At 41.1% G+C, this 22280-nt stretch overlaps 2 protein-coding genes across 4 annotated transcripts in view; one reads left to right on the forward strand and one right to left on the reverse strand.

Moving 5' to 3' along the window:
• Window positions 1–10356, forward strand: part of LOC131248684 (flavanone 3-dioxygenase 2-like) — an 83900-nt gene extending 73544 nt beyond the window's left edge. Inside the window, exons 3-4 of the mRNA XM_058249068.1 lie at window positions 9276–9600; window positions 9898–10356. Coding sequence (XP_058105051.1) covers window positions 9276–9600; window positions 9898–10140 — 568 coding nt within the window. The 3' untranslated portion in view covers window positions 10141–10356. The remainder of the gene's footprint in view (window positions 1–9275; window positions 9601–9897) is intronic.
• Window positions 10357–11536: 1180 nt separating this feature from the next.
• Window positions 11537–14294, reverse strand: LOC131248685 (ABC transporter C family member 7-like). 3 transcript variants are annotated; one of them, XM_058249069.1, is made up of 6 exons: window positions 13969–14294; window positions 13799–13862; window positions 13041–13280; window positions 12874–12956; window positions 11907–11980; window positions 11537–11824 (listed from the first exon to the last, which is right to left on the reverse strand). In XM_058249069.1, exons 1-6 carry the CDS (start codon window positions 14035–14037, stop codon window positions 11701–11703), a joined length of 654 nt encoding a protein of 217 aa, XP_058105052.1. In that variant the 5' UTR covers window positions 14038–14294; the 3' UTR covers window positions 11537–11700. The 3 variants fall into 3 exon arrangements, with proteins under 3 accessions (XP_058105052.1, XP_058105053.1, XP_058105054.1); XM_058249070.1 differs by having other exon boundaries at window positions 13041–13435; window positions 13969–14044; XM_058249071.1 differs by having other exon boundaries at window positions 11764–11824; window positions 12869–12956; window positions 13969–14293.
• Window positions 14295–22280: the final 7986 nt, after the last annotated feature.

The raw sequence follows: 22280 nt of genomic DNA on the forward strand, positions 1-22280 counted from the left end.
AAGGGAGTGAAATCAGCAATAGGGATGGGTTTTGAGATGGGTTGGTTGGGTGTGCACGAAAATGGAAGAAGAAGGAGATTGGGGAGAGAGTTTGGTGGAGTTTTGAGAGAAACTTGAAGAAAAGGAGAGCTTGGGAGGGTATTTTGTGAAGGAAGTAGGGTTTAGGAGGGTTTAAAATCGAGCAACCATGGAGGGGTGGGCCACACTAGGCCACAAAGGCGTTGGCCCGAGCTGGCCCGCTGGGCGACGAGGGCTCGCCGAATTGGCGAGGTCATCGCCGGTCTCTGGACCATCTGGCGATGGCTCGCCGTTTTGGTGAGGTCCTCCTGACCCCCTAAGTGAAAAATGATGTGGGCCCCCCTGGGTCCCCCTGGACATGTTCGATCGGCCCCTTAGTCTGATTCGACGCCTATCGGGCCATTCAGGTTAAAATCTGATACAAACAAAGGTTTACTGACATTAGAAGGGTTGAGATGGGAAGATAAACCATCTAAACTCATTAATAGATGGTTTAGAAGAGATTTTGGGTCGCTATGTGTGATCAGGAGTGCACACAGACTCGATCTCGGCGATCGTTTTCAGTAAACTTTCGCCGATAGAAGCAACGGGACACATACACAAATTCTACAACAAACTCGCACCCAAATACACTAAGGTGGCGACAGCGTGCGGTGTGTGACCATAACCTAGGTCCAGTTTAATCCAATTCATGCTTTGATACCAACTTGTAATGCCCTGAAATTCGGGGGTCGAGCATAACTCAGCTCCCGAGTTTCAAAACATCACTTATGCAACATATTTGATGATGAATGTATGTTGTCTATATGAGTACATAAAACATGGAATAGATTAATCCAAACTGCAAACATAATTCAGGGATAAGTGATAGACGCAAGCAGAAGACTTAAAGAAACATAAGTGCACGTGTGCAAGTCCCTGAAATACGTATACATGCCAGGTCATATTACAAGTGTTGTTATAAAAAATACAAGCATTAAAAGACATTATCTATTCCAAAAGAAACCCAGAACTCCCGCGCATTAGGACATGGGTCACAAGAACCCCGCCTGAAAACTGCATGAAAGAAAATGCAGCCTCATCACCTCGAACTCCTGCTCTGCCTCAGGGGTCACATCAATATCTGCATCTAAGATAGAGTCTAGTTGGTGTTTAAACACCGTCCCAGAATGTGGGAGTGAGTGATCAACTCAGTAGAATAAAAAAGTGAAGGTTAACATGTTATCAATTCAATCAAGCAGTAATGATAAAGCAGAACAATCAAACATGTCCTAATCTCTCTTGTTAGTGCAAGTATGTATGTAGAATGATGCATGCCCTCACTTGTACACCCTCAGCGTCTTCATCTTACATTATGCATGACATCACCTCAAGTGCTCCACCTCTTCCAGGCACATGCAATGCGGTGCATGAACATGATTACCAAGTTGTTATTAGTCCTTTTCATACAACAGGATTGGGAAGCTAAGGTACCTTCCTCATATCACTATCTAAACAGTGATCCATTCTAGGGTCGTCAGTCCTAAACAATCTCATACGATCATAGGGTTTTAGGTCGCTCCAAAGGGCTCGTCACTAATTAATGCACCCTTATCATACCTTCGTTACTACAATAAGGCTTGTCACCTCAATGCGGTATGCAGGTATGTTCGAGGTCACTACAAAGGGCTCGTCACCAATCAATGTAGGCTGACAGCACGAATATAGTGTCCCATACCACCATAATCGGCTCACAAGTTTGGTTGCTCACTGGTCACTACGGGGAAGCTCGTCACCCCAACGTAGGCCGACAGCTCGACCACGGTGTCCCATGCCACCATGTCCGGCTCATGAGTCTTAGCAGATCAAGGTACTATGGTTAATAGGATTTCATCGGTAAGTTTAGTACCCTATATTCAAACAATAGCGTCCATACATGGTGAACATACATCGGACAATTGGGTTACTTGACGAACTCGACTAGCACGAGTGCACGTTGGGTTGAACGACATAGAGTGCGCAAACAATCCGTGTGGCTAAACCACTGCCGACAACTCTAATACGACTCGGGTTCATCAAATTACGTCCTTTGTGGCGAAAGCAACCTCAGCCACGAACTCAAGGCCGATTACCGATTTCCTGGACTATTCAAAATCCCAAACATATTCCATTATAACAGATATGCATATACAATTTAGAACAGTAATGGAACAATAATTCAAATCATGTAGTATGTGAGCATTTGCAGAATATCAACTTAACATGGATTTAAACATAAGTAATACTTGAAATTAAACAACAAGGAATGTAACTTGCATGTGGGAAATCATACACACCAAGAAGAGAGTTGAGAATCGCTTCTCAACGCCCGTAAATAGGATAATATATTACACTTTAGATCATTCAGACATTTCGACAAACACTTAGACTACATAGTGCAACATACATGACGTATGTTGAAATACATGCCTTTGGACAATTCCTTTTGCTAAGGAGTTGACACACATACAATTAGCACAAGTACACGACAAATAATCATGGCAAGTACATGTTCATATTTTATATGTATACGGTACTTTCTACATATACATAGAATACACAAATCTCAATATAACACATGCATATCAGGAACGCATAATAAACATAGCATTTGGCATGTGAAATTTCATCCATAACAAGAATAAACCATTAGCTAGCATTGAAAGCCTTGAAAACTATAACCTATACGAATATAGTCCGCACCTTAAACCAGAAATAGAGCACCGAACTGATTCAGACGATATGTCTTCATCAATGGCGACTAGATAACCTAAGACAAGAATAGAAATGAGCTACAACAACACATAAACTATTCTAAGCTCTAAAACAGATTAGGTTTGATTAACTTACCCAAGAAGGAACTTAGAATCACCGGAATAACGATTCAAAAGTGATGGTTTAAGGATGTAGAGTAACGGGAATGAATCTCCAATGATTCATCAACTTCTCTCTCACTTTCTCTCTCTTTTCCTCTCTCTTTCTAAGCTAGGGTTAGGAAATTCGTATGGAAAAGAGAGTGAGGGTTTTAAGGTCTTTATATAGGCATAACATTGATGAAAATAACCCCAGGGCCAAGGTATACTTAGGTTATAACCAAATCAGGCCTCTCTCGATCCAACGGAACACTTCCGGTGGTCCTTTTTCCATGTGCGGTCGGACTTAAGGATCTAGGTCAGACTGAGTTTTCGTACCGATCGAATTTACAGATCAGCCGTGGCGGACCACACTCAATTCAACGGTCACCGAAACTCGATCAGGTCCACAAGCATAATGACATGCCTGTGCCACCTTCCCTGATCAGAGGGTGAAATTGGGTCAGAATCCAACGGTCAGATTGCTTAAAATCGTCGCGCAAGCAACACGACTCAGATTTCATAAAATCACATTTAATTTCTCATCGTTCTCACACTCTTCACTCCGGACTCAATCAAATCGACCCAGGACATCATTTGGACTTGATTTTTGAGGTGATGGTCAAGTCCAACATGGTGACCATAACTGACTAAGATCATTGCCATCGGACTTTCGATGCCCGGTCCAGGTCCGATCCAAATCTTCTAAAAATTCCTAAGAGCAACTGGATTTAGCGTTGGATCCCAGATTTCTGAGTAACATAGCGCTAACTATTCTGCAAGTTTTAAGTCATGCAGATCTGATTAAAGTGATTGATGCTAATTTCACAAGCAATCGAGTTTAGCGCTAATTACCCCACAAATAGCTTCTAAGGAAAATAGAGGTAGTACTCGGGTCTTGGCACAAAATTTTTTGGGTCATTACAATGCTCTAATAAATGCACTCTAACTAGATGAGACAAGAACTTCTACACTCTCATTAGCCACGAGTCACCCAAAGTTTACGGAGTTACCTATGATACATGAATTTTCAACATTTTCACATGCTAAAAAAACCTTACTAATGAAATAAAAATTTACAACACTTTCATTAGATAGTGTACAACTAGAAAAACATGAGCTTCCTCACTCTCTCTATTGTAAACCCAATGGGGTTGAACCAACTCCTGGATCTTAGTGAATGCATGAGATTAATTTAATATGTTATTTAATTCGATTTAACACCAAACCGGTTTAACAATGCTCATACTCATCAAGTCACCACCTCACCCCACCTCACCCCACCTCACCCCATCTCATGGTCAATCGCTCTCTAGGATAGCTGCTATCCTTCGCATGGCTATTGACCATATCCTAGCCGTGATGCTACATATAGCTCTAATTCCTCATCATCTACTCATGGATCAACCATAAGAAATAATTCAACCTTTAGATCCTCCATAATTCACAACAATCCATACACATGGATATTTCATACCAATTCCACATGGGTTTCTTAAATTCCATAACATAATCACATGGTTTCCATGATTACATAACATAAACTACATGGATTTTCATGAATCAATAACATAAACCACATGGGTTTCCATGATTACATAACATAAACCACATGGGATAAGAGGCTTCGTTGTGATGTGGCATTCAAATACATAAGTACACAATCACACCATCACATGAGCATGCCACGTTCATCAACACATGATATTCATCATGAAATATCCATTGTTTCCACATAATTCCATCATAAATATGATTCTACTCTTAAATCCATGTTCATATAACCAAACATTAAATATCTCATATTAATAAAAAAATTACCACGACATATCATCCCATATTTCTCATATTAAACAACATTAAGCCATTTACAAATAACACAACAAATATGTGAATCCGAACTACAACATATAGGGTCCATATGGGCTAACCTAGTGGGCGCATCTTGTAGACTTAGCAGGTTAGCTCGTCACAATGGGTTAACTCACTAATCTACACATTCTCATGATATCCATCATCATAGGACATCAATCTAAGCATCATAGATCTACAAGCCCACCCTAGATGGGGTTTCCATCATTAATTCCATATAATTTATGAACTCTACATTATGTAGTTAGGGTTTAAGCCCTTTCATGATTCAATTTTCCATTAAACCACATGCAAACATGAATTTAATCAATCATTACTAAATTTACATCAATTAAACTCAATAAAATAGAGAATTAACAAGGGTTTTATGAATTAAAATAATAACCAAACAATGAAGGAAAAATGTCTAGGTTTTAAGAGAAAACTATCTAGAATTGTAGATGAGCCTAAAGGGATTCCTCACCTTAGCCTTCAACGAAAAACCTAGGTTGAATCTGATGAAGGAGACGCCTACACTGACCATGGCTTCACACGAGCAAGGGTTGAGATCCTCCATACCTATGGAAGGAAGAGGAATAAAGATGGGTTGGGCATCCTTAAGGTGGCCATCCTCTCTCTCTCTCTCTCTCTCTCTCTCTCTCTCTCTCTCTCTCTATCTATCTCTCTCGGCATGTGGAGGGGCTGGGGTATGAGGGGCATGAGCAACAAGGGAGGAAATATGGGGAGAGGGGCGTGCACACTAGGTGGGTGGATTAGAGAGAGGGGAGCGTGAGCTCCTCCTTATGCATGTGGTGAACGTTCATCCCTCCTACTATCAATGAGATTCCCCAAAAAAGTGAAAAAGAGATAATATTTTTTAATTTCTTATTCATTCATCATGTTTAACTCAATGAATAGAGTCGTGATACGCTATTTTCTTTGTGATCTCCTACCTAGATTGGCTGATTTTGGAAATGGCTTGGTGGATGCCAACATGAACTTCGTCTTGATTTAAGGGTCCATGCATGATGATTAGGGTCCATAATTGGAGGAAATGCTTAGTCATAATAGGCAAAAAATTGGAAAAATTTTGGTCGGATGGTGAGAAAGGCCTAAATTTAAGATTTCACCTATTATGTCAAAAAAAAGAAAAAAAGAAAAAAAAAAAAGCAATCGACTTTAGGCTAGTCATCATCGGATGGTGAAGGATCATATATCGGGGTTTAAATTTTCTATAATCTTGTAGTCATATGAGGCTAAGGTGTGGTCAAAATTTGGGTTGTTATTAACTGTGAGAAGTGAGTAAATTGAAAGGTCGAGAGTTAGGAAGATTTGGTAGGCTTTGTTATTTTCTAAAATGGATTAACTTAGAGGTTAAAAAAATGCTTATCAATGTGAGGCACTCATATCTTATATTTGGTTCACATGATGAGTGATCCAAGTCACTCACATAAAGAAAAATATTCAACTACGACTACCCATTACCTTTCCTCACTCGATAGCATTAAAATCAAGAGTTAAGGGGATGATTTGACAATTGGGCCACTTTTACTATATTAGAAGCGCTAAAATTTGATAGCTATGTTTCATTTATGATATATAGGGATGAGACTAAATTTTGGGTCGAATGGATCATCAGAACTATGAGACCTAGAATCAAGGATCTAGGTTATAGCATTTTTCATAATTATTTTTTATATGAGAATTTTGGAAAATCTAATAATTCTACATGGTTCTACACATGTTTCTAAGAAATTCTTACAAAAGAACCACACTCTAAATCATCATAGATAAAGAGTTATTCTCAAAATAACATAAAATTCAAATTAACTAAGGAAAAATGCACATAACAAGCTATATACCGAACTCAGGCTAAAACAATAGCTTCCAAGATGTTACAATTTACCTATAAGGTTAGTGTCTTTTCTCTAGAGAATGCAAGGTACTATGTTCTTCTTGAAATAGAGCTTGAAATGCTCATTAGATTGATGAATCACTAAGAAGATAACATGCATCTCTTTGGGATAGAGCCTATGAGTATTGGGAAGGTGTCGGATACACTAGGACTTCTACATCACCAAAACTTATCACTTTTGCAGATGATCGAGTGCCGTTTTAATAGAGAAAATTCTCCAACAATCATATAACGTCTAGTATCAATTGATCGAGCTAATTCAATTTTTAGGTAAAAAACTTGTCGGACATTTTTGTACACTTTCAATCCAATCAAGTAGGACCCTTTGATCGATCGAGATCGATCGATGGTCGCTCAATCTGATCGAAGACCCGTCAAATTTTGTGCATGTTGGTTTATTTCTAAGCACTTTACACCTTTTCTAGTTAATAATAACCTAATGAAATAGACTCTCATGCTGTGGTATGATGGCTTCAGGTTTTCCTATTGAGATGAAGTCACCTAATGGTAGGTTGTTTTAGAACTGAAGGGTTCCAGGGCTAGGATCACTAAGACCCCTCAATTTACCTATTATTTTCGAGCTTGATACTTCATGTTTTCAAGTCTCTGGTCTTCAATGTCTTCCAATAAGGGCTCAACGACTCAAGACTTTCTAGCACATGTCATTGACAAACCAAAACACTAAATTTTTTCTCACAAATTCACATAGTTCACATGCCATCCATTCATCTTATGATCACAGGATTTACGGTTATTCCTACAATACCACTTTACATGATAGTGTGGCCACAGCTTATCACAACATCACATAATTTGAAGACCATAAATACACTCTTATGGTCACAAGATTTGTTGTTAAGCATCGAACACTACTGCATGTTATAGAGTGGCCACACATACATTACACAATCACGTGATTGGTAGATAACATACAAGCTAATTCATGCATTCAAGTAGACATACACATTGGTAGATAACATACATCACTTTTCTACATAGTTTAGTGATTATTTCATATCACGTGATCATTTGATTTAGTGGAGCACATTTTTTACAGTTACACATGATTGGTTAGATTTGGTAGCCGCACTAAAGCCTCAAGTTCACATGATTAAGTGACCATATTAGTATCACATGACCACATGATTTTCAACACACATATATTATAACTTCACAAATCAGATGGTCCTACCGGTGTCATATTTTCACATGATAAACATTCCCATAATCAGCATAACCCAGGGCCCTAAGTACAACATATTATCATGTAATGAAGTACGAAGATTACCAGTGGACTTTAAGACTAGGGTGGAAAATAACAATGCTAAGGCGAGGGCCAAGGGCCAACCCTAGTCCCGTGAGCCTTAGCCCTGTCCCTATAAGGAAAAAGATGCAAATCACCAAAGGTTTTAGATACTTCAATTGAAGATTTTTCTTTCTTTTGTATCTCTTCCTATAAAGTCCCATCATATAAATGGCTTGGATCACATATAAATGGTTTGGATCATGAAATATGACCTTTTTATCTAACAAGTGCAATTAGTCCCATCATATAAATGGTTTGGATCATGAAATGTGTCCTTTATCTAAGAAGTTCCTTTAAACTACAATTAGGTGACTGAGAACCACTCACAGCCATCTTCAAAGTGTTCCTTCTTTTGTATAGTGGTGGCCCGCTTGATGATTGGACCAAACCAAACGGCCGAACCTTTTAACATTGGCCTGGGCCTAGGCCATCTCATCGTTGGGGCTACAATTCAAGCCCAGGTGTAGGCCCTCAAGCCGGGTTTAGGGCCCCAAGCCTCGGCTTACAGGATCATGTCGCCAAGACCATTGCCGCCTCTATCTAGAAATAGGAAGCATGCAATGATCCTTAACATGATCCATAATACCCATTGCATGTTTATAATATACCTATCAAGTCCATTCATATGTCGGGCCTAGCATGGATGATTTATGTATTAAGGGCTGGTTTTAGCATTTCTTCTAGAAACTACATAGCTTTTTCTTGAGAATTGCTTAGTGGAAAAGTGCATGCTCTATATTATATTGGTTCAACTAGATCTTCTCAAGCTATCATTTCGCATGAGGGAAAAGTGATATGGTAGAGCAGCTTCGGCTTTGGGATTCCATGTTGCACAAATTATAGTACCACTCCTCTGGTCCAGGACTTGCAAATACACAATTTTAGGTTGTTAAAGGCGTAAAGTCCAAACGGTGACCTTTTGATGGCCTGCTTGGGAGCTTGGCAAATAAAAGGAGGCCGGGCAAGTGATTTATTTACTTATTTATTTATTATTATTATTATTTTCTGAGTTACTTTCCAATAAACATTTTGGAGGGTACGAAGACATTCTTCAAGGATACTTATCCTCAAAAGAGTGAAATCGTGATATGGCGAAAACCTAAATTTTTGGTTAGTATTTTCCACCATGCTTTACAAGCTCCAAAACGGGACCATTATTTGAAAAATAAGTGTTAAATTCTGGCATGCTTTGGATAAACCAAGTTCTTTAACTGAATGTCTTGTAAAGATAGATTAAGTTTGGTTAAATAAAATAAAACCTTCTTTAAATGTCAATAATCCAAGACCAATATGTAATTTGATTGCACTCTTACAGAGATGTTGTGAGTGCATATTGTAAAGAAATTCGACAGCTAGGGTTCATAATAATGGAAGCCATCTCCGAGAGCTTGGGCTTAGAGAAGAATTACATCAAAATGGTGATGGGTGAACAAGGCCATCACATGGCCATAAATTACTATCCACCATGTCCTGAACCTGAGCTCACCTATGGATTGCCGGGCCACACCGATCCGAATGCTGTCACCATCCTTCTCCTAGATGAACAAGTAGCCGGCTTGCAGGTTCTCAAAGACGGCAAGTGGATTGCAATTGATCCATGCCCTAACACACTCGTGGTGAACTTGGGTGACCAAATACAGGTGACATTTTTTCTGATTAATTTGTTTAAAATTTATTTTGATCATGAGTTTAGTACTAAGAGTTTGGTAACTGCACACACCACAAAATGTGGCCACACGTGTCACTGTGGTCCATTTGTGGACCATCCAAATCAGGCTTAGGTGGGTCATGCATGTATCCAAAATTTATCAAATCCTCCATAGTTATGGTTCATGTGTAGTCCATCTGATTAGTTAAACTACCTGATTTCTTAGGCCTGATCACTAGAATTAAGAAAGTGAAATGTATGCTAATTGAGAATTGAACTCGATTTGCAGGCACTGAGTAATGGAAGGTACAAAAGCGTGCGCCACAGGGCCATTGTCAACTCAAACAAAGAACGAATTTCAGTAGCATCGTTCCTTTGTCCAGCCAACGACGCAATCATCAGCCCGGCGAAACAGCTCATAACTGATGAATCTCCAGCCATGTACAAGAACTTTACATATGATGAGTACTATAAGAAGTTTTGGACCCGGAACTTGGAGAAGGAGCCGTGCCTGGAGCTTTTCAAGGGATGAAAGTATCACAGCTTGATTTCTCTTTATAGAATTGGGCTTATCATCATTTATATTACTCAAGAATAATAGATAAAATAAAGGGTGCTCGAATAAGTAGTTGTGAGTGCCTTACAGATTCACATGTGAAAACTATGCAAGTCCTGTAGTCAAAACTCATGGTTGTAATTGATGATGTATGTGAAATTTGTATCTTTTAAATTGATGATTTGATGTCAAGCCCATGGTTTATAGGGCTTTGGGTCAGCCCACTCTAAACCAGGATTAGCCTGCACCTAGAAATGCACGAGCTGAGCATTTTTTTTACTAGTTTGTGTGAGGAACCCAATTCATGGACTCATGGGCGGGGGCTGAACACAAGGCAGAGACAGCGCAAATCCTGAAACCTCAGTAACGTAGAGTAAGGGCCTGGGCAATGAATGGGCCACGAAATTTCCAGCTATAAAACTATCATTAGTTGATTACATGCGGTTCTAATGTCCCTGCCCAGATCAGATTTGTACAGATTCAACATTTTCCTTTTTTAGGATGGATCCAATAAAGGCATCCCTACGTTAAACTTAATGTACAAATGGAAGGTTTTAATGAGATCCAACCCATCCATCATATCTCTCTCTCTCTCTCTCTCTCTCTCTCTCTCTCTCTCTCTCTCTCTCATTTCTCCTTGGGGTCCAAAATTCAGGATGGGTTTTGAGAGCCAAAGAGAATAGGATGGGCAGAGATGATGGATGGATTGGCAATCAATAAAACATCCTGCTAGGCCTTGCACGTCATTTGTGCATTAATCTTAGCCGAAAAACGCAATACAAGAAAAGGGGGCTTTAGCCTCGGTTCAAAACCGTGGCTAAAAAAAGTTAAAAACTGAGGCTAAAACCTTCAGCCTTATTTTTGCCTCAGTTATCCAAACCGATGTTGAAACCCCTCTAGCTAAAGGCTTTAGCATCAGTTTTAGCAACCGAGGCTAAAATGACTTTTATAGCCTCAGTTCTTCAAGTGAAGCTAAAAGAACCTTCTTAGCTTTAGTTTTCTCGAAACGAGGCTAAATCAAAATTTTAGCTTCCATTATTTCCAATTGAGACTAAATCCAAATTTAGCCTCAATTGCCTCCAACCGAAGCTAAATCTATTTTTAACCTTGGTTCTCAACAACCAAGGCTAAAGCCTTTAGCCATGGGCGTTGTAATCTTAGTTTAGGTAACTTAGGCAAAACTGAGACTAAAGATAGATTTAGCCTTTGTTGGCATCAACTGAGGCTAAATTCAATTTTTAACATCATTTATCAATAACCGAGGCTAAATCTAGTTTCTATCAACAAAAGCTAATAATATTATAATCAACCAATGATTGAACCTGTGCATGTTTCACCCATTTAACATCCATCAAGACAAAAATCAGCACAACAACAAAAAAATTAATGGTCTATTTAAAGTTTTCAAAACAATCAAACTGCCACATAGCCTTCCACATGAACTGTTTCAGTAAGGTCCCCTTCCACATGACTATTTTCTCTTGGATCAGATCAATCGGTGGGTTTGTAACCTGAGCAAACATCTGCTTGAAATACTCAAATGTAAGTCTCTCTATTGGACATCACAGCCAAAGGAGCATCAATTCCCATTAAGCCGAGAGCCTCAGTACCATCTTTTGCCATGGGCAACAACATCATCTCCAGGGCTTCTACGGTGTATCTGAATAAGGAAACTCAATGATTTATTTCATTTTTCATAGATGAGCAAGAAAATAGCACAGAAAAGGTCTGAAACTACTTACCCAAAAGCCTTCAATGGAGCCAACAATCCATGAATTCCCATGTTTTCCATGTTATTATCATCATGTCGATATACCTAAAGTATAAATAAAATTGGCAGTTACGACCATGCTCAGAACTTCTTAAAATCAGAATACAAATAGAAAAACTACATTTGACGGATTTTTCAGTTTGGTTACAGTTGCCATGTAACCATTCAAACCGACTGCTAGAATGTGATAGCAGATACGCCCCAGAACCTGCATGAATGTGTTTCTTTATTACACATAGGTCATCAATACAACTGAAAACCACAAGAAGCTAATTTTCATGCTCACATACATAGGCATAGTCACGGTCAAATTTTGATGGTAAAGATCTTAACACAGATGGGGCTGTTGCCATCATGGTAGGTTACTCACTTCTTAGAAAAGAAGGGGAAGAAAAATGAGAAGATGATGGTTCTGATGGTGAAGTTTGAACCAGCAGTAGCAGAATTACACATCACACTTTGAGTTTTAACTTATGAACACATCATTGCATGGTGCAAGATGAATTGATTTTTCTTTCCTATTGCTACCCAACCCTGTAACATTTCTGTTGGGAACCATAGGTCCACTCCAAACTTTAATATACAACTTACAAAAATCGGTGATGGATCGGACGATTGCTAATAGAGCCATCCAAGAAGTGGTTGACTAACTAGATGATTTTTATCAATCACTGAAGTGAACGAATCAGTGGTTTGTCATGTTGATACCATTTAGTAAATGTAACCATAGATGCAAAAAACGGTATTCTAAACCTTCAGTTAAATAGCAAAGAAAGTTGCTTATGTATTTACAGCTCAAAAGAGAAAATGTCACGGACTCACATCCATTATCGTCATAATCAATCTGGTTGTATATCAACTAAAGCCAGCCTGACTGCCTGAGTATTGCCAGCCATTTATAGATTTGTTACAATTTCAAAACTTGAGCTTGACCATACAGTATACTCCGCAACAAGTCTGGCGAATGAAGATGATTTGTTTTCCAACAGTTTCGTTGGAGAGTCATATTCTGCAATAAGGTCTCGTCAGGAAGGTGAAAAAAGATCAAGTGCTTTGAAAAGGATGTAAAGATGGAAGAAGAAAGTTGGATTGTTAAGTTGCTAACCATTATCAAGAAGCAAGACCATGTCGCTATTGAGAACAGATGTTATCCTATGTGCTATTGTGATGACTGTACAGCCCGAAAACTGTTGCCTTAATGTTTGCTGAATTAGGCTGTTAGTTGCAGTATCGACTGAAGCGGTTGCTTCATCGAGTACTAAGACCTTGCTTCTCTTCAATATCACTCGTCCCAGACATACCAGCTCCCTCTGACCCATGTTCCAGTTCTCTCCATTTTCAGTCACTGACATTCATATCAAGCATTAGACTCTAACACATTGTACAAGAGCTGATGCAAACACTGCAACAGGTTTCAAAAGGCATCTCAAAACTACTGGGTTCACATAGAAACTCCATCACATCATGCTAACTTCAGCAGAAGCACAGGAACTACAGCACCTGCTAAAAAACTAAATGAAATCCTAAAGAATTTGAATTTATTTTGCGATTAGAGATGTTTCACGTGCGATTCATGATTACTCCGAAGCAAGGTGTTAAAACTCACTGAAACCAAGTTGGCCCTTCTGAGTCAACACAGTTTCACATGAGATTGAACTGAATTGCCTACCCAAGCACGCAAGTAGTGGTTTCATGACTTTGGAATCACATATTAGAATCGATCAGAGAAGCCCAACACGAACTAAAAGTTCTTAGTGCGTATATTCCATATTTCGATGATAAGTAGGACGGGTGAAGTAAATATGAGATTTTTATTTTTATTTTTTTTTTAAAAAGAAAAAAAAAGAAAGAAAGAAGTTAAACCTGCTGAGTCAAGCTTTCCTTCCCTTCTCCTAACTGTATCCCCTAGTTGGCACCGATCTAGAGCCTAAAATAGGAAAGAATTGCACATTAGCAAATTGCGGCATACTGTAATCCATGGATTAAAGAAAATGTAAATATTGTTAGCAATGCAGATGGTAAAACAAACACACCTCCCAAATCTGTTCATCTGTATACTCTTCAAGAAGGTCAAGGTTGCTTCGCACAGTCCCTTCAAACATAGTTGGGTCTTGTGGTTAATTGTCCTGCATTATTTTGATTGGCACTCATGGAACTCTATGAAGCAAGCCCATCATTCTCCAAACCAGGCACTCTGCAAACTTCGCCAACCAAAAATTGCCTTGATTGGACTATCCTAACCATCTGAAAAATGGACCATTTCCTCACTGAATGGGAGCTACATTTTTTTTTTCCTTTGGTCTGTTGGTGTTCATTTGTGTCCAGTATGTGCACAGCAAACCATCATGCACACTGAATATAACATTCTAGGCACATGACCTTCTATTCCATTACCATTTTATGGCCAAGTGGCAACTAAAATTTTAATAACGGACCTATATTACAATATTCCCATGACATGGTGACTGCTAGAAAATCTTTGCCTAATACAAATGCTTTCTTTATTGCAAGTTTAGCGAGTTTAGGAAATTATATATCTAAGTAAGAGCATAGGCCTTAAGATTGGGCTTCTTTGCTTTTAAGGAGACTTCATGAACTTTTATAAGGCTATAAATCCATTCTCTCTATGTCACACCAATCGGGCTTTTATCTCTACATCATACCAGCCAGGCTTTAAGACCAGGCTTCAGGGTTCTCTCTACATCACACTAATCAGGTGTTAGGCCTAGTCTTCTTTTGCTTTAAGACAGTCTGAAAAACTCTGCTATTGAGAGCAGTCACAACAACCTTGACTTGTACATCCATCGGTGTCAGAAAAGTGAAATAGGAAAAGGCATGCACGTTTTATAGATTTTGCATAATAACATCATTGGATGAAATACCATAACTCAAAATAGTGAATCTACCAAGTCAAATCCTAATTAGGCTTAAGTCTACTGTTACACATATATTGTAAGACCCTAACCCAAGTATGCACTCCGTTTCTTTAGGTCACATGGTCCTACCAGTCGAATCCCAACGACCTGCGACCTTCGGGTAGTGTTGGCGGTCATCCTTGAGTTTAGTCACGTTGATCGGACTCGGATCGACCTGAAACCTATTCCATCTTATCCACATCGTCGCCGCGGTTCCGATGCCGCGTCCTGTGCGTCCATCTGAGTTATAGATCATAAGTTGTAGGTGTGCATCATTTTGAGTCTTTGATCATGTGTGTGGGACCCACCTAGTAGGGTGTACATATTTTCTCATGGGGCCCACCCTAATGCACCTTCTCCCATAAAGGCTACCCTAGCTAGCTACCTAGCCTACCTAGAGTCTAGCAACTCATGATGAGTTTTCTTCCTCAAAACCCATCATTGCTTCTCTAAACAAGAAAATCCATCATTGCTTCTTTCTTCCCAAAACCTTACATGCATTCATAACTCCCCTACAACAACTTCTCTCACTCTCTCTCCCTTCTCTTTCATTTTCTCTTCTTTCTTTCCTTGCTAGCCTTGGACGTCCAGCCCATCTTCCCTCCATTCCAGCCCATTTGCGTCCTTATTTCCCCTCAATCTCACCATTACAATCTCATCTTGGCCTTAGATTCATGACCCTTAAAACTTGAGGTACATGGTGATAATGTTCTCCATCTTTTCTTTCCATGATTGGAGTATGTGGGGCCCATCAAGAGATGGTGGTGGCCACAAGACTCCATAGATGTGGCTTGAAGCCCATCCTACATTGCATGTTACATGCAAGGGGCCATTCTCCATGGGCCCCTTCATAGCCTTTTCTTCTTTTGATCAGGGATTCTTGGGTCATCTAGACCCTTGATCCTCGATAGAGATTGGATCTCCACCATAGATCCCAAGTAAGAATCATATGATCCATGTATATCTTGTGTATCTTGTATAATAGAATGTACATGCATGTGTGATGAAGGGAAGGGCCTCAATGTGGCAGAGACCCTTCTCTTGTGGCCGAATCTTTATTTTTCCCTTATAGATAACCTCTGATCATGTGTGTGTGGCTTACCTTGTGGACCAACAAAATCCAGACCGTCCATGGAGGTTGGACGTTCATGACAGTCCACCTTGGACATGTGACCTCAAAAATCCACCTAAATGGGGCACATGTAAGGGGTTTTTGTTATTGGGGAAGGTCTGGATGTTTGTGGGGCCCACTGGGGTGGTCCATCCCATGATTTTCTGGGATTAAATCCCATTTTAAATAATGGTTACATTTAATTCTTTTCAGTTATATGTTGCTTTCAGAACTGTTTAGACAGGTTTTTGGGTTAACTTGAGGCCAGATTTTAGGGCTTTTGGTAGGGAGTTTTGCACTAAGTAATATATGATTTTTGAAGGTATATGTCCCACCTATAAGCATGCCAAATTTCAGCCTCAACTGATCTCATTTGTGTCTCCAAAAGAGTGGGCTAATATGGGTATGTTGCTGGATTTCTTTGCTGTAAATTCCAATAACATTGTCTCACATAAAACTATAATTTAAAAATATTTTCTTTGATGGTGGGCTATCCTTATGGACTTTCCCTTGTTGCATACATGATGAGGGACCTTAACCCTAAATTTTCAGATTTTTAAAGGCCCTGGACCCACTCCATTGGAGTGCCCAAAGTTGGTATAGGAACATACATTGCTAGAATTTTCTGTTACCTTGCTGTCCTCTTGAGTTGTAGCTGATTTTGGTCCCCAGCCCAGCTAGACTTGGGTATGTTTACTGGGGCCCACCTCTAATGTATTTGAGGTCCATGTGGACCATGTATGTGGGGCCAACCAGCTGGACTAGCGTCCCCTACTGGACGTCTAACATGGTGGACCGTCCATGGGCTGGCCCACCATGATGTATGTTTTGTGTCTACGCCGTTTCCTTCCTCTGTGGTGGCCCATGTGTGAGTGTGGGACCACCCCAGGTGGACGTCCCATGTGGGGCCACCTCAGGGATGTGTGGAGCCCACTTTGATGTGTGTATGGGCCAAGATGCCCAAGCCTTGAGATGCCCAAATATTGAGAAAGTTGGGGTGTATGATGCACAGCTATTTTGGTAATATCTTGGGCATGATTAGTGCCCTTTTTGGGCTTGATTAGTGCATAGTTTGGCTACCACTTTTTATGGTCCTTGTAGACCCAAGTATGACCAGATTTTTGGGACTTCCTAGTGGGCCCAGAGTGGGCTGGAATGTCTCGCCTTGGCCCAGCCATATGTTGTGCTAATTTCCATCATTTAGATGGACTTGTGGGCTAGATAAAGGTGGTTTTGGGCCCTTGGTTGCCCACTTAAATGTGCTAGTTTTTGGGCTGATGTAAAGGGGCCCATTCCACCCATCTTAGACTTATTTTTGGGCCATGTATTTGTGCCCATGGGCTGCCCCTTAAGTTCACTTAAATGTATGGGTCTTGTGGCCAATGGGACTTGGGTTTTGGGCCTTGTTTTCCCTCCTTGGGCCATGATTGTTAGAGGTAGTATTGGGCCTACTTCCTTATGCCTTTTGTGGAACCTATGTACATATGGTTTGGATATGAGCCTTGGGCCTTATGTTTATGTGGTTTGTGGATTAGATTCCTTTCGGCAATGGTGGTTGAAAGTCCCCATTTGGACACCTCTAGGTCCATTAGTTGCTAAGTGTGGTTGAATGCCCACCTTAGTCCCTTGCTAGGCCCGTCTCCATATTATTTAGGCCCTAGCTTTGTATGTTTAGTCCCGTGGGTTACCCCAGGTAAATGGGCTCCTAATAGAGGTTGTATTCCTTATGAGGAATTGGTTTAGTGCCTAGACTCTTCATGGTTAGGTAGAGAGTACATCTTCTCTTTCACCTCATTGGAACACTTATTCATCTTCATGGCCCACTCCCATATGCATCATATGTACACTTGGTTGAGGTATATTTGGCCATGGTTGTGCCATTATGTAGGACATGTTGATATCTCCCCGAGGGATGGAGTTTACCCTCTTAAGCACAGTGGATGCTTGGGATTGATGCATGGTTGATTGTGTGACTCATGCCTCTAGCATTGCATAGCATATGGATATTCGCCCTTGCTTCATTAGGGCCATAGCCTCCATAAGTATATGGTGGATGGACACGTTTGGACACCGAAAATGTTACTTGAGCATTGGGGTACATAAGATATCCCTGGGTGAAAGCCCCTAAACTTCCACGGTACTGAGGAAACGCCTCAACGCTAAGACCGAGTGGAAAACTTGAGCAGTCGAGTGCCTAATACCGTTAGGCCATAATCCCACTGTTGCATAGTCGATTGAGATGGGGTTTGGCCTTACTCACCTGAGTGAGAGGGCATAGCTAGGCTGAGTTTAACCAGCACATGAAATGGGTCCACTACCGTCGAGCCTTGCTGGTGATTGGCTGTCCATAAGCGGGTAGTAAGGTTTCCTATGCTCGTTTAACTGTGCGTGTCTTGTAGAGCGGCAGTCATCCAGTAGTGTACTTGACCCCAGTGGATTCCTTATGATAGAACTGTACTTGATATGTGGATTAGATATGAGGATTGACATTACTTTACATTGCATTTGCATCGGTTGTATAAGCCTTATATTGCATCACCTTAGTAGGGTGCCCAGTCCTTGTGAGACCCGTATCCTAGCCCGTACCATTCCATAGGCTTCCACGGTCCTCCTGGTAGAATTCCAGCGACTCGCGATCTGTTATTGCCATTTGTACACGATCTTGAGTCATGTCCCATATATCAAAGTTAGCTTGACTAGAGAGTTATACCCTAGCGATCGCGCCGTCGCCGCTATTCCGATGTTGCGTCTTGCGCAGAGAGGCGATACCCAGGCCAGGAGATGTGGGCCCATGTTCAATTCGAGGAAAACGTCGCGCGTTGTGAATTTCGAGAGAATCTCTATGAAACGTCACATCAATCAATCAATGTACAAGTCTCTCTCACCCACAAGTCAACAACACCCATACCTATTCCATCCCATTCTTACCAAAAAGTCAAGGCAACCAATACATTCTCATGTCATATCCCTTACACCACACCTCTCTCTCTCTCTCATATCTCTCTCTCATTCTTCAAGCAACCCAACCGTCCAAGGCATGAAAGCTCCATGAGAGAGATTTGTGTGGCCCACTTCCCACCTCCCCATCTCTTATCTCCACCCTTCATTCTTCATCATCCTCCGTCAAAGTCGAAGCCGAGGAGCTAGGGATTCCATCAGACTAAGAAGATCGAATATTGGGTGATTTTTTTATTTTTTTATTTTCAACCATTGATTGAGGGCCCACTTGTGATGGGACCCATCTTGATGTATGCATTGTATTGAGGGGCCCATAGTGACAGGGCCCCTCCCATATCTGCTCCTCATCTCACGTTTCTCTCTCTCTCTCTCACTCTCTTTCCCTATTTAATGGCCCATTGTAACATATGTATCATATCCACGCTGTCCACCTAAGTGAGACCTACCTTGCATACATGTAATGAAATCCAGACCATTCGTCCAGGGGACTGGATGGTGGAACCATCAAATGCATGTAATTTATATACCTCACACGTGTGGATTGGCTGGTATACCTCACACATGTGTAGATTGGCTAGTATGCCTCATACGTGTGTGGATTGGCTGGTATACCTCACACCATGGCAGCATGTGGGATTCCTCCATAATGTATTTTTTTCATCCACACCGTATAATCCGGATGATGCTGGACAATGTTTGGATGGTGCTTATTTACATAGACAATGTTTGGATGGTGCTAATTTACATAAAAAATGTTTGGATGGTGTTGATTTACATAGACAAAGTTTGGATGGTGCTGATTTACCTAGACAATGTTTGGATAGTGCTGATCACCATTAGTGGGTCATGTGCTCCATGGAATGATAGTCTACAACGATACACATGTTGCACCTACAACTATTGAAATGATTTTAGATGTAATCCAAGCTTCCATATGTGAGTCCGACCTTGATGTATTTTTGTGGCCTATCTGTCAGGCCCACCTTGATGTATTTTTGTGGCCTATCTGTCAGGCCCACCTTGATGTATTTTGTGGCCTATCCATCAGGCCCACCTTGATGTATTTTTTTGGGCTATCCATCAGGTCCACCTTGATGTATCTTGTGGCCCATCTATAAGGCCCACCTTGATATATTTGTAGCCCATCTATGAGGCCCATTAGTGTGGCCCATTGATGTAGCCCACTTGATGTGTATGAGGCCCATTAGTGTGGCCCATTGATGCAGCCCACTTGATGAGTATGAGGCCCATTAGTGCGACCCATTGATGAAACCCACTTGATGTGTATGAGGACCATTAATGCGGCTCATTGATGTAGCTCACTTGATGTGTACGAGGCCCATTAGTGCGGCCCATTGATGTAGCCCACTTGATGTGTATGAGGCCCATGGACAAGGCCTAATGTGATGTGATTATGGCCCATATGATGAGGCCCATTGAGATGTGTTTCCGGCCCATGTGATGCGGCTCATTGTGATGTATTCGAGACCCTTAGGCAAGGCCCATTGTGACAGATTCGTGGCCTATGGGCATGGTCCATTGTGATGTATTCGAGGCCCATGGTTGAGGCCCAATGCGATGTATGTATGACTCGTTACGTTGTGTATGAATCCCTTGTATGGGCCACTCCTTGGGAACAATGTTGGTTAAATGTCCACATTGATGAGCAATGATGGTTTAAAGTTCTCATTGTGACCTTCCCTTAGGCCCTTGGTTAAACTGATTACCGATTCCGATTTGTCAAGGCCGATTCTGATTATCGAGGCCGATTACCGATTTTGATTGTTAAGGTTGATCGTCGAGGCCGATCCTGATTGTCGAGGCCGATGGTCGAGGTAGATTCTGATTGTTGAGGCTGATGATTGAGGCAGATTCCGATTGTCGAGGCCGATTAACAATTCTGATTGTCGAGGCTGATCATCGAGGGCAATCCCGATTGTCGAGGCCGATTCCAATTGTCGAGGATGATTATTGAGGCCGATTCTGATTGTTAAGGCCGATTCCGATTGTCAAGGCCGATGGTCGAGGCATATTCCGATTGTCGAGGCCGATTCCGATTGTCAACGCCGATTACCGATTTTGATTGTTGAGGTTGATCATCATGGCCGATCCCGATTGTCGAGGCCGATTCCAATTGTTGAGGACAATTGTTGAGGCCAATTCCGATTGTCGAGGCCAATGGTCGAGGCAGATTCCAATTGTCGAGGCCGATTCCAATTTATCAAGGCCGATTTCGATCATCGAGGATGATTCTGATTTGTCGAGGTCAATTGCTAAGGCTGATTCCAATTGTTAAGGCCGATTACCGATTCTGATTGTCAAGGCCGACCCGATTGTCGAGGCCGATTCCGATTGTCGAGGACGATTATTGAGGCCGATTCCGATTGTTGAGGCCAATTTTGATTGCCAAGGACGATTGTCAAGACCCATATGATGTATATGCGGCCGTAGTTGAGGCTCATTGTGATGTGTATTTGGCCTGTGTTTGAGGCCCAATGTGATATGTATATATATATATATATATATGTATATATATATATATATATATGTATATATATATATATATATATGACCCGTAGTTAAGGCCCATTGTGATGTGTATTCGACCTATGTTTGGGGCCCAATGTGAAGTATATGTGGCCCGTATTTGAGGCCCATTGTGATGTGTATTCAGCCCGTGTTTAAGGCCTTTTGTGATGTATATGAGTCCTATGTGATGAGGCCCATCGCGGTGCATTTGAGGGTCAGGCGATGGAGCCCATTGTGATGTTTATTAGGCCCATGTGAAAGGCCCATCGTGATGTGTATTAAGCTCTTGAGTGAGGCCCATGGTGTTGTATATTAGGCCCTTATGTGAGGTCATGCGTCCACTATATGTTAGGCTTAATGAGGGTCATTCCTTGGGGGCAATGTTGGTTAAATGTCCACATTGTCGAGGCTGATTGTTGATGTCGATTATTGATACTGATTATGAGTATGTGACACCATAACATCATGATACATGCCCATACACATCATCTACATGTTTGTTATGAGATGTGGTTGACCATTACATATGTCATTGGGCAGGTTGTTATGAGACTCCCTGATAGGCGGAGGTTTATCTCACATGAGCGCACGGTATGCACAGGATTGATGCATGACTGGATTGTATAACTCATGCATCTTGTATTGTGTGTTGTGATTACTGTACGCCCTTGCGACATCAGGGTTATAGCCTCCACAGGTATATCAAGGATGGCCAGATAGGACACTGAAAATCTATTACTAGCATCGGGCTACCATAGATGGTCCTGGGTAAAAATCCCTAAACCCTCTTGGTACCAGAGGATGCCCCAATATTGAAACCGAGGGGATATAT

This window comes from Magnolia sinica, chromosome 6 (genome assembly GCF_029962835.1).
Source record: "Magnolia sinica isolate HGM2019 chromosome 6, MsV1, whole genome shotgun sequence".
Taxonomy (NCBI): domain Eukaryota; kingdom Viridiplantae; phylum Streptophyta; class Magnoliopsida; order Magnoliales; family Magnoliaceae; genus Magnolia; species Magnolia sinica.